Source organism: Cheilinus undulatus, linkage group 19 (genome assembly GCF_018320785.1).
Source record: "Cheilinus undulatus linkage group 19, ASM1832078v1, whole genome shotgun sequence".
NCBI lineage: Eukaryota > Metazoa > Chordata > Actinopteri > Labriformes > Labridae > Cheilinus > Cheilinus undulatus.
This window is the reverse complement of record NC_054883.1, coordinates 34,210,121-34,222,647: the sequence shown is the minus strand read 5'-3', so window position 1 is coordinate 34,222,647 and position 12,527 is coordinate 34,210,121. Positions and strand designations below refer to the sequence as shown.

Here is a 12,527-nt window from a genome sequence, read left to right as displayed (position 1 = left end):
CATTTTTTTAAATGAAGCTATTATCAAAATGTAACCGCTTTTTTATCTAAATCACATCTGCATTTTTTTTTTTTTTTACACTAAACTACTAAGGCAGGTCAGTGACTGATCATTGTAGTCATCCTCTGCCTTTAAGGTTAAACAGCTTTGTGCTGGCAAGGGTCCGCCTTTGAATGACGTCACCCGTGAGAAACCAGGAAACCGTTTTTATTCCTTCAAGTCTGAGCAACAACAGAGTAACGGTGGGATTTACCTTCACTACGGACGGTAAGACAGCTTGTCCTAAAGAAATGGTACCGTTTTAAGTAGTTAGAACTGTTCTTGATTACTCTAGAAGTAGTGAAATACTAAAACTTCAACCTTTACGAATTAAAACTGTTGAAAACTAAAGTGAAAGTAACTGACATCACTTTCTGGTGGGTAGGCGGAGCACAGCAGTGTTCATTTCAACTGATAATTTTTATTTAGTCGTAGTCGTTTGGTCATATGTCTTTTATTTAGTCACATTTTAGTCATTTCTACTCTATTCAGTTTTAGTCTAGTTTTAGTCGACATAAACTCAAAACATTTTAGTCTACTTTTAGTCCATAAAAAGTCCTCACATTTTAGTCTTTACTTTCAGTCCAAGCATTTATTCTCTTGCCTAATCTGGTACAGATCATGGTGGTGTGTTCTATGCACCCTGCAGAAGCTGAGGTCCCTGCTTTCTACAGCTGAGAGGCAGAAGAGCTACAGGTGCATTGGTTTTTGACAGATTTATCCACAGTGGAGAAATATGACAGATTTTGAATGTCCAATGAAAACTAAATTAAATTTTAGTCTAGTTTTAGTCATACTGATGAAAACTGAACTTACTTTTCATCACCTTTAGTCATCACAGATCTATGTTTGGCTAGTCTTAGTCAAATTTTATCATGGAAAAAAAGGCTGTGGATGAACATTTTACACAGATCTAGTTGATTACATTAACACAGGAGCACAGCTTCGTCTTCTGTTCTGATGCTGCCGGGTCATTCCTGGCTGATAGAGAGTTTTCTATGGAAGAGGATTAGGGCCAGGCATGAAGGAAAAATAATGCTGTGCACTATAAGGTTGCAAAACTTATTATTATATTGAAGAGATAAAAGAGAGAGAATCTGTGTTTTGTTAAATCCACTTCTTAAGTATAGTTTCATATGTTAATTTAGTTTTGTCGGACATTCAAAATATGTGATATTTTTCCACCGTGGGAGAGAGTGCAGAGAACACACTACCATGATTTGGTACCAAATTAGGCAAGAGAATAAATGCTTGGACTAAAAGTAAAGACTAAAATGTGAGGACTTTTGTGGACTAAAACTAGACTAAAATGTTTAGAGTTTCCGTCGACTAAAACTAGACTAAAACTAAAAAGGAAAAAAACGACTAAAATGTGACTAAAACTAAAATACATTTCATTTAAAGACTAAAAGTAAAACTAAAATGATAAACAGCTGCAACAAAGGAAAACAGAAAGTTGGTTTTCCCCTAACATTTCTCTTCAAAATTATGCCCAGTGATGGGAACTGTAGGGGATTTTGAGACAGTAGGTGAATAACGACAAACTAACAGGGTGGAACCTTATTTTGGGGACACACAGTTAAACATAGGAACACAAATGCTAAAAATAATTTTTATTACTGTATATTTACGACAATAAATTTAAAAATGTATATTTGTACAAAAAGCAGTAACTAAATAATTTTAAAATACATTTACATACATTATTATGAGTTAATATTTTACTTGAGGCCCTCAGTCTTTAAAAAAGTTTTATAAATAGTACATTTGATATACTTTGTGTAGAGTTAAATCCTGGGGACAGAAAAGTCACCAATAGCAAGGAATGACCCATTTATAGATCACTGAAACGTGAATCTATCTTCAAGTCGAGTGGTTAAGTAAAAATGCTGATTTTCCAACTAAATGCTTTAAAATGCAGGTATTGGTATCAGCGAGTAAACAAGTTAATGCACCAATCCGATCCCATTTGGTTTAACTTTATATTTTGCTTCATTGAGCTGTGCTAAATGTTAGCGCTAAAGCAGGAATCAATTCTTCTTCACTGCCAGGGAACACTGCATGCACAAGCTACCGTTTTTAGAAGAAGAACCAAAGGACCCACTGACTGCAGCAGCAAAGAATGGTGGCTGCTAGGGGTGTGACGAGATCAAAACGCCACGAGATTTCTCTTTGCGGAAAAGTCAATCTCGCGAGATCAATATTGTGCGGACAGAAGGAGCAGCAGCTCTCCTTGCAGAAAATAATACCAAACTGGAAATTATAAAAGATCACAAAGATGCCATGGAGACTTTAAAACTGTTTGTGAGTGAGCTAATGAAGAAACAGAGCTGAGCCGTGACCCATTAAGATCACCGCTCCAACCTCCACCCCCTCTGCGTGCACTACGTGGAGCGGCACATGATCATAACGGTCGAGTTGATGAGATTCTGCTGCTGGTAACCAGTGCAGTCTCCATGAGGAGAATACAGCGTTTATTTAGCTCGTTTATGCACGCAGACTCACTTTTAGTGCCGCTATTTGTGACTTTGTAACTTTGAAACAGTAGCTGCTTCCTCATGTCTCCTTCTCATCTCACCGTCTGCCAGTCACACATCCATCAGCTGTTGGCTGTGCGTATCATCAGCCAGAAGCTTATGGTGTGACTGCAGCGGTAAACTTAGCAAAACAAACTCTACTAGCCCTAGTTAAACGCGCCATGCTTGCTGTCGGACAGCAGACAGAGCAGAGACACACACACTTACTTACTAACCAACGCACACACATTAACACACACGCTCATCTGTGTGTCGTGTCCACCCCTGTTAACGCTCATATAAGAAGAAAGACCACAAAAATATAAAATAATCTATTTCTCTTAATAACAGCAAACGTGTCATTGACAGAAATATTTCTTTTGATTGTTTTAAATATGGATGTCCTTAAAGAGGATGAGAAATAGTTTGATTTTACTGACACAGCTCTTTAGATTTAGGCCTTTTGAAAATAGTGCTTAAAATACTTTCAAAATAATCTAAAAGATTTTATTATATATAATAAAATATTATATTAAAAATAGTTATTGTAATTGTAGTGACGAGAGCATAGTGTAGTAAATTAACAATTTTGTAGGTTGTTAAAATGAGAGGTTTGATTTGAAGGGCGTGAAAATGTACAGTTTGAGTCAGAGTTAGACAAGACATACTGTTATGAAGCACTGATAACCTACTTAGTACTTAGTTCAAACATTTTTGAACAGACCTGAATGAGTTGTAATTATGACTTTCAGTTGTTTAAAGGACATATTTTCCACCCATGTATTTTTTTTTCCCAAATTCAAAAAAAGTGTAAAATCTCATCTTGTGTCTCGTAGGCCTAAATCTCGTCTCGTCTCCTGAGATAAGTGTCTCGTCCCACCCCAGTGGCTGCGTGACAGTTTTTCTCTGTTTTTTTCTGTTGTACACAACAAGAAGTGACACAGTTTATCAAAAGATAAATAACACTAAATCGTTGCCTCTTACTTGATTTTCCTCTTGAAGCTAGCCTTTGGGTCTTCCCTTTGACCCTATTGATGCTTTTGAATCCCTGGCGGCATATTCAGTGAGTCTGAAACTCGTGGCATTTTTCAGGACCCGATACTGAACGTCTTTTGATCCATTTTAATCCTCTATTACCACTAGCTTGAATGCTAACGTCATATTGTTTACCCCTTATGAGGGTCTGTCAGCCAGTTGCAGACTGTTCAGTAATCACGTCATGCTGCCTGAATAGAGCATAATGGAGAGAGAGATAGAGAGAGCTTGTGATGCAGCCCCCTGTATTATTGTTATTTTAATATTTAGGAGTAAAACTCAATAATCAGCAAAAAAAAATAAAACAACTTTTGGGTCACAGAGAAGCTGTTTGTTTATAATTCTATTTGTGGAGCCATGTCCTGAGTCAAATATAGGTCTAAAGTAATTTGCTAGTCTGCACAGCCAGTCCAGAAATTTCACACCGGTATCGGATGGGTACTTGGTATTGGCCGATACCCAACACCTTGGTATCAGAATCGGTATCGGGAAAGAAAAAAATGGTGTGGGAACATCTCTAGTGTTAACATGCTTTCTGCTGTGTTTCCGTATTTTTTGCAGACAAGATGGCATCAGGATCCGAGGAGGATCTGTGCTGCCCGGTGTGTACGGACATCTTTAAAGATCCCGTAGTTCTGACATGCAGCCACAGCCTGTGTAAAGGCTGTCTGCAGAGATGGTGGCAACACAAACCAACAAGAGAGTGTCCTGTCTGTAAGACTATCAGCGCCAAGAAAAATCCACCTGTGAGTCTGGTACTGAAGTCCTTGTGCGAGGCCTTGGTGTTGGAGCGGGATCAGAGAGCGTCAGAGTCTATTTGCATACTGCACACCGAAAAACTGAAACTTTTTTGTTTAGACCATCAGGAGCCAGTTTGTCTTGTCTGTAGAGACTCTGACACACATGCAAAACACCGCTTCAGACCAATCGATGAAGCCACAAGGGAGCCAAGAAAGAAACTCCAGGATATGCTTCAGGCCTTAGAAAAGAAGTGTGGTGGTTTTGAAAAAGCTAAAGCAAAGTGTGATGCAGCAGCAGCACATATTAAAGTCCAGACCAGAGACACAGAGAGGCAAATTAGAAATAACTTCCAAAAGCTTCATGAGTTTCTAAGTACAGAAGAGGAGGCCAGGATCTCTGCTCTGAGAAAGGAGGAGGAGCAGAAGACTCAGCAGTTGAAGAAGGAGATCAAGTCTCTGACTGTAAAGATTAAATCTCTTATGGACACAGTCAAAGAGACCCAGGCTGAGCTGAAAGCTACAGACCTCAACTTCTTAAAGAACTATAAAGCTGCAGTGGACAGAGTGGAAAGAGCCCTGCAGCGCCCCCCACTGGAGGCGCCACAGATGCCTAAAGGGTCTCTGATAAACGTGGCCAAACATGTAGGCAACCTACGTTTATACATCTGGAGCAAGATGAGGGATTTGGTCTCCTATGCACCCGTAGTTCTGGATCCAAACACAGCTTGTTTTAGATTCACCGTGTCTGAAGATCTGAGTGCTCTGAGACCTGCAGCGTTGCATGAAGTTCCTGAAAATCCAGAGAGATTTGATTTCAGTATCCTGGGCTCAGAGGGTTTTACCTCAGGGATCCACAGCTGGGCCGTTGACATTGGAGGAAACAAAACCTGGTTACTGGGAGTGTTTGCTGAGTCAGGCCAAAGGAGGAGAGACATCCAGACTGGCTTTTCAGGAATCATGGCCCATAAAGGTGCATTCAGGGCATGTGTACTAACTACGCCACATACTCCTCTCCCTCTCCAGAGTGAGTATAAGAAGATCCAAGTGACTCTAGACTTGACCAGAGGAGAGCTGTCGTTCTTGGATCTTGATAAAAATGCACATATACACACCATCACACACACTTTCACTGGTCAAGTGTTTCCCCTCTTTAGTGTTGAGGGTGAACTGCAGTTACTGGAACAGAAGATCTCTGTAATCCGCTATCCTCTCAGCTGAGGGTTGCTGGACTGCTTTCTGGTACAAAACTCTACATTGTGGTACTTTTAATGACCAGTAGTCCACCGTGGCTGATAGATTTGGGAAATTTGCCTCATAATGAGAAAACAAAAGAGGAGAGCTTACTGGGGACCAGCCAAACAGAGAGGCCCATGGAGGTCAGCAAATCCTGGTCCATTCTAAAGTTAAGCTTGATGACAATATTTTATATTTAACCTGAATAATAACCACTGACCAAAGCAACCAAAAAAGAATTGGATTTTTTTATGCTGTAGTAACGTAAAGCCTTTTTCAAAATGTAAAAAAAAAACAGAATTACCTATTTATTGGTGATGTTAACAGTGTGGATGGGCACACTGAACTAATTGATCAGAAAAGTAATGTCACACTTCATAGCAAAGCCATATACACCGATGTCAGGATGCCAGAAAATTTCCTGGAACAAACTGAGACAGCTCTTTATTCGAAAAGAACAAAATAGTTGTTAAAAGATACAAAAAGGGGTCTAAAGTGTCTAAAAAGGCAAAAAGTAGGCAAAAGGAATTGCTGAAATGGGCAAAAAGTAGCAGAAAACATTACAAAGATGAAAAGTGAAGAAAAAAAGGCAGAAACAACAAAAGTGGATAAAACATGGCACTATGGGTCAATAGGGGCAAAAAAGTGGCATATATGGGAAAAAGTGGCAAAAAATATTAGACGGCTGAAAAGTGGCAAAAATGGCAGAAATTGGCATAAAGTGGTAAAAATGGGAGATAATGGTTTAACCGGGCAAAAAACAACAGAAAATGGCCGATAAGCAATAATGCAGAAATGGACCAAATGTGGCAAAAATTACAAAAATGTGTAAGAAAGTTGAAAGAATACATATAACATGGCATTCTGAGTCAAAAAGTGCATAAAAATGCAAGAAAGACAAATATCTGGGAAAAAAAAATTGGAGAAAAGTGGCAGATTGGTCCATGATGGGCAAAAAGTGGCAACAAACAGCAGAGAAAAGCTAAAATGTGCAAAAAGACAGATTGCAGAACTGTGCACAAAAAAAGGCAAACAAAGATGAATATGCAAGACAGTTGCAAAAATTGATCAAACACAGCATTTTGGGTCACATGGGGCAAAAAATGGCACATATATGTAAAAGTGGCAAAAATGGCAAAAATCTAAAAGAGAAAGGCAAAAAGGGGAGAGTAGGCAAATTAGTTCCAATTGAAGGCAAAAGAATTCCAAACCATCGGGAGGAATGTGGCAAAAAAGATGTGGCAATAATAGATGGAAAAAAAGTTGTGAATGGGGTTAAAAAGCAGCACAAATAAATCCTTCCAACATCAGAACCCAATAATGGCTTCACACACAGCTTTAGAATGAGGGAACTGTTGACTTGGCATGAATGCTACTGATGTAACACACATGCATTGATATCATCAGGAAATCACAGCTGTTGAGGGCCCATTCTCTGGGTTTTTCAGGTTCCCAGATGAATCTGTGGGCATTTCTGCTCATCAGTCATATTTATACTTGTCAATATTTTTTCAAAATCATCTATCCCTAGCCTCTACTAGAAATGCATGTGCTGCATGTCTACCATCTTCTGTCTACCTACATGTAGTTAACAGTCAGGTTTCATAACCAAAATCAAAACATCGCTTCTGACTTTTAAGTACTAGATTGATTCATATTTTTTCAACATCTTGTCTTAGTCAAGGGAAAAAGGTTGTTCTTGAACATTTCTCCTATAAGTTTCTTTAATCATAAAATAATGATTACAGTCAGTGTAATAAGTAAAAGTTACGTTTATCTACTATCTTCTTGTGATGTAGACAGCACTGCACCATGGAGAGTGATGTGATAATCAGGCAGCAAAACAAACCAATAAATTTGTTGCCTACACTTATAGTTATGGATAGTTATTGATGGTTACATCAGGGTTAATACAGGCTATGATGCCAAGTGGATTCAAATCCTGATCAGCAGATCTGTATTGTGGGTATTTTGCAGTTTTATTGAGCTTTCTTGTCTTTCTACTTAAATAAAAAAAACAATTTCTTGTGACATTAAGAAAATTCTTGGTTGTTTTTTTAGCATCGTTAAGGCTACAAATCATGTGACATTGTGCATGTTAATACAGAAATCCAGCATGGTCTTAAACTCTTATGCTGAGTATATTTAATTGGTGACTGAGTTTGACACATTTTGTTCCGTTTTCAGTCTGTTTCAAAGAAAGATTGTCTTACAAAGTGGAGATTCGGTTAAAGTTAATTCTTATATAAAGACAAGTCAGTGTTTGTTTCTTAGTTTTCTCTTACTTAATGAAGGTTACAACAATAAAGCCATAAATCTGTTTTATATCATAACGTCAGGAGTATTTCTGCTGATTTCTCATTTTCATTAATAATGTTTGTGTCCAATCTTCATGTAATATTGTTATTAATAAACTTTGGTGTATTTCCCAGTGTTTTTGTGTTTCTTTGTGTTTCTCCTCCTTATTTTGAATTTGTCATTTTTGCTTTTTTCAGTCTCCAAACACATGGTCTCATAGTACTCTTTAATATTTCTGTTGTCAGGGATTCAGGGAAGTTTTGCAGTGTGTTAGGTTACTTGAAAATGCAGTGTTTGCATTTTCTGAAGTGCTTTTGCATTAAACATGTTAATGTTTACAGCTGTTAGCTTGCATCAGAAGTTAATAAAACTGTAGATCTGAGTTTGTGGAAGTTCTCTTCCTTCATCACTGGATGGGAGACCTTGTTACAGAGTTCATACTACTGTATTTTCTTCTTGCAAACAGAACCCTGTAGAAAAAAGGAAGGGATTGGTGATCATATGAGAAATGCTGCCTCACTCAATAAACATTTATTTATTCAGTTATCATACTTAGGAGCACTTTAATTTGCAGCATTGCAGGACTTTAACAGAGGAAGCCAGGTGAGTATCATGACGTGAGATTAGAAGGTAATACCTGTCTGCATAGCATAAAGTCTGAGTCTTCCTTGTGATGGAGCTGGCCCCCTTCCTGGGCTAAGTCAGAAATCAGTATCCTTATTTTTCTAATGACAGCTTCTGGAATATAATGATACTTTCAATGTCACAGAAAGAAACCACACAGTTACATAAAGTACAGGCCTGCTGTGTGCATTGATTAGATCCGTGTTTTTCAAACTTTTTGGCCCAAGGCACACTTAAGGTTAAGCCAATATCTCAAGGCACACCATATTTAAATAGTACAAAACAAATTTTTTAAATCAAGGTGGCCTATAAGGGGAGATAAAAGGGAGAGCTTTCAGGGGCCCAGCCAACTGGGGGGATCATGGAGATGGCAAAAGTGGATAAAACGTGGCCAACCAAATGGTAGGAATGGGCAAAAACTTGTTGAAAGTGTCCAAATAGTGGCAAAAAATGGTTACAAGTGGTTACAAAAGGGTTAAATGTAAAAAAGGTGGTAAAAATGGGTTAAAAAGTGAAAAAAGGGCAAAATTGGGCCTAAAATGTGGTCAAACGAAGGCAAAAGTGGGCAAAAAATTGGCAAAAAGGTGGCATAAATGGGTTGGAAGCATCAAAAAGGTGGCAAATAGATCAGAAGTGGCAAAAAAAGGTTTAAAGTTGCTAAACCGTGGTAAAAAGGGGTTAAAAGTGATGACAAAAATGGCTAAACAATAGCAAAATTGCCTGAAAAGTGGCAAAAAGTAGCAAAAATGGATTAAATGTGGCATAAAGTTCCAAAAAAGAGGCAAAAATGGGTCAAAAGTAGTAATAAGAAGTGGCAAAATGCTAAAAAAAAAACAAAAAAAAAACAGCAAAATGGATTAGGTTGTCAAAACAAGTGGCAAAAAATGAGTAGCAATGGGTGGCAATACTAGCTTGCCATGCTTTTCAACTTTTTATGAGGTAACTGTTTGCCAGGATGCTAGCACCAATGCTACTGATCAAACACACATACACACACTGATATCATCAATAAATCCCAACTGGGGAGGTCGCACTCTCTGGGGGTTTTCAGAGGTCCAGCCAGATCTGTGGGCAGGCCTGGTTACATACTTGCCATAAAGTTGTAGTAATAACGTATATTCCTACGGCACACCTAGACTAGTCTTAAGGCACATTAGTGTGGATTAGATCATGGAGCCCCATCACTCTTTACCTGTTTGTATATTCACGTGTTTAACTTGGGTAAATAAACCCGGCTGCAAAAGACAAGGAGTATTTTAGGATACTAATGATTTAAAATTTGGTCAAAATGTCCTAAAAGTCTGTGTAACATGGATTATTTTACAATTACATACATTATAAAATCATTCACTGGTGAACTCAGAGGGTTTGTAACTTCCAGATGCCCTCTTGGATGCTACTGTGGTACATACAACATGAGCAAAGATCATCCAAGGTGCCTTTGGAAAAATGTGATCAAGCACCCCTTCCGGTGGGAAATATGTAATGAAGTGCTATCTTAAGTAGTGGTTCTCAACCAGTGGGTTGACCCAAAAGTGGGTCATGGAGATATTTCCAGTTGGTTGTGAATTGGTGGCAAAGAATCTAAAATGTACAGAAGTCATAGTTAAAGGTCCATTATCATGTATTGTCCACTGGAAGGGCATCCAGGAGGATACCTCATGACATGATACCCACTGGGCAGGGTGCTCTGTCATGTCACTCTGATGACCACTCAACAGTGTCAGAAAATACAATTCTATTGTTACGCACCCCAGTCCTACTTAATGTGAAATATAGTGTCTCTTACTGCTGTACTGCAGCTTGAACGCTGTAAGAAAGCAAGTTGTTAGCTCTGCACCTACAGTCATGGACAAAAGTATTGGCACCCCTGGAATTTTTCCAGAAAATACACCATTTCTCCGAGAAATTGTTGTATTCACATGTTTATTTAAATTATGTGCATTGGAACAATACAAAAAAGGAAGAAAAAAGCCAAAATTGGCATAATTTTACACAAAACTCAAAAATGGGCTGGACAAAATTATTGGCACCCTTTTAAAACTGGGTAAATCATTTTATTTCAAGCATGTGATGCTCATTTAAACTCACCTGTGACAGTAACAGGTGCTGGCAATCTAGAAATCACACCTGAAGCCAGTTAGAATGTCTAAAAGTTGACTCAACCTTGGAGAAGAGAAAGAAAAGCTGAGAATTGTCTGAGGACTTAAGAAGCAAAATTGTGGAAAAATATGATCAGTCTCAAGGTTCCAAGACCATCTCCATCTGCATAATATAATCAGGAAGTTTATAACCCGTGGAACTGTGGCTAATCTCCCTGGACGTGGACGGAAGAGAAAAATGGACATAAGAATGTAACGCAGGATAGTTGGAATGGTGGATAAACATCCTCAGTCAACTTCACACAAATTCAGGCTGTCCTGCAGACTCAGGGTGCAAAAGTGTCAGCTCGGACCATACGTCATCATCTGAATAAGATGAAGTACTGTGGCAGGAGACCAAGGAGAACCCCACTGCTGACAAAGAGACATAAAAAAGCCAGACTGAAGTTTGAAAAATTGTACCTGAGTAAGCCTCAATCCTTCTGGGAGAACATTTTGTGGACAGATAAGACTAAGGTAGAACTTTTTGGAAAAGCACGTCATTCTACTGTTTACATAAAATGAAATGAGGCCTACAAAGAAAAGAACACAGCACCTACAGTCAAACATCGTGGAGGTTCAAAGATGTTTTGGGGTTGTTTTGCTGCCTCTGGCACTGGGTGCCTTGACTGTGTGCAAGGAATCATAAAATCTGGAGATTATCGAAAGATTTTGGGCCGCAACGTAGGGCCTAGTGTCAGAAAGCTGGGTCTGTGTCAGAGGTCATGGGTGTTCGAGCAGGACAATGACCCCAAACATATCTCAAAAAGCACCAAGAAATGGTTGGAGACAAAGCGCTGGAGAGTTCTGAAGTGGCCAGCAATGAGTCCGGATCTAAATCCCACTGAACACCTATGGAGAGATCTCAAAACTGCTGTTGCAAGAAGGCACCCTTCAAATCTGAGAGACCTGGAGCAAAAGAAGAGTGGTCCAAAATTCCAGTTGAGAGGTGTAAGAAGCTTGTTGATGGTTACAGGAAGTGATTGGTTTCAGTTTTTTTTTTCCCCAAGGGTGTGCAACCAAATATTAAGTTGAGGGTGCCAACAATTTTGTCCGCCTCATTTTTAAGTTTTGTATAAAATTATGTCAATTTTGGCTTTTTTTCTTCTGCTTTTTTGTGTTGTTCCAGTGCACATAAATGAAAAAAAACATGTTTACCAAAAACATTCTTAATTGCAACAATTTCTGGGAGAAATGGTGTGTTTTCTGGAAAAATTGCAGTGGTGTCAATACTTGTTTTAATCTTGACAGCAGTTTGTGGTGCCTGTGGTTCTCAGGTTTTCTATGCTGCAGTGAAAGAAGTCATTAACTGCTGCGGTAGACAAGTAGAATCACTGTATGAGCAAAAATGTATGCAATGTAGTTTAAATGAAATGTTTCTTAGTGATACAAATCCAAAAATCTTCATTTCTTCAAGCATTATCCCTTCAGATGTAACTTAAATTTGTGTGGTTGGTCAAAATATTCAACCCTTCCATCATTGAAGTCATGAAGACACTGAAGAAGCCAAGGTCTTCAGAAGAGATGATGCTTTAAAAAAAGCAGCTGAAAATGCTTTACTTTCATGCCAGCAGTCATTTCTTAGTAACACGAGTCCTTTTTATTTCAATTTGAAGGAAAGCACATTCATTACTAGCTCTCTGAACATTCAAACAAAAATATCTGGTCTATCAGAGGGAGATTAAGTGGCCTTAAAGTTTAAAACAAGACAAATAAAAGAGTCCTCAGAAGAGCCTTCAGTAGTTGTTGACTCCAAAAAACATGATTAGTTTGAGGCATTCATGATTCTTGAATTGATCGGTAATGTTCCCTCCAAGGTGGATGCTGTCAGAATGTAAATGAGGGTCTTTGTACTTCAGAAACCCGGCAGCCATCAGCTGGTCCTGGAGCAGAATGAGCTT

At 38.6% G+C, this 12,527-nt stretch overlaps 1 protein-coding gene across 1 annotated transcript; it reads left to right on the top strand.

Annotated features, from left to right (window-relative positions):
- Nucleotides 1-210: 210 nt before the first annotated feature.
- LOC121527402 (E3 ubiquitin-protein ligase TRIM35-like) lies at nt 211-6,119 on the top strand. The gene is made up of 2 exons (XM_041814351.1): nt 211-267; nt 4,152-6,119. Exon 2 carries the CDS (start codon nt 4,157-4,159, stop codon nt 5,546-5,548), a length of 1,392 nt encoding a protein of 463 aa, XP_041670285.1. The 5' UTR covers nt 211-267; nt 4,152-4,156; the 3' UTR covers nt 5,549-6,119.
- The last annotated feature ends 6,408 nt before the right edge of the window (nt 6,120-12,527 follow it).

Bases quoted from the DNA above. Each gene is read 5' to 3' on its own strand.
- LOC121527402 (XM_041814351.1), top strand. From the start codon at position 4,157: ATGGCATCAGGATCCGAGGAGGATCTGTGCTGCCCGGTGTGTACGGAC.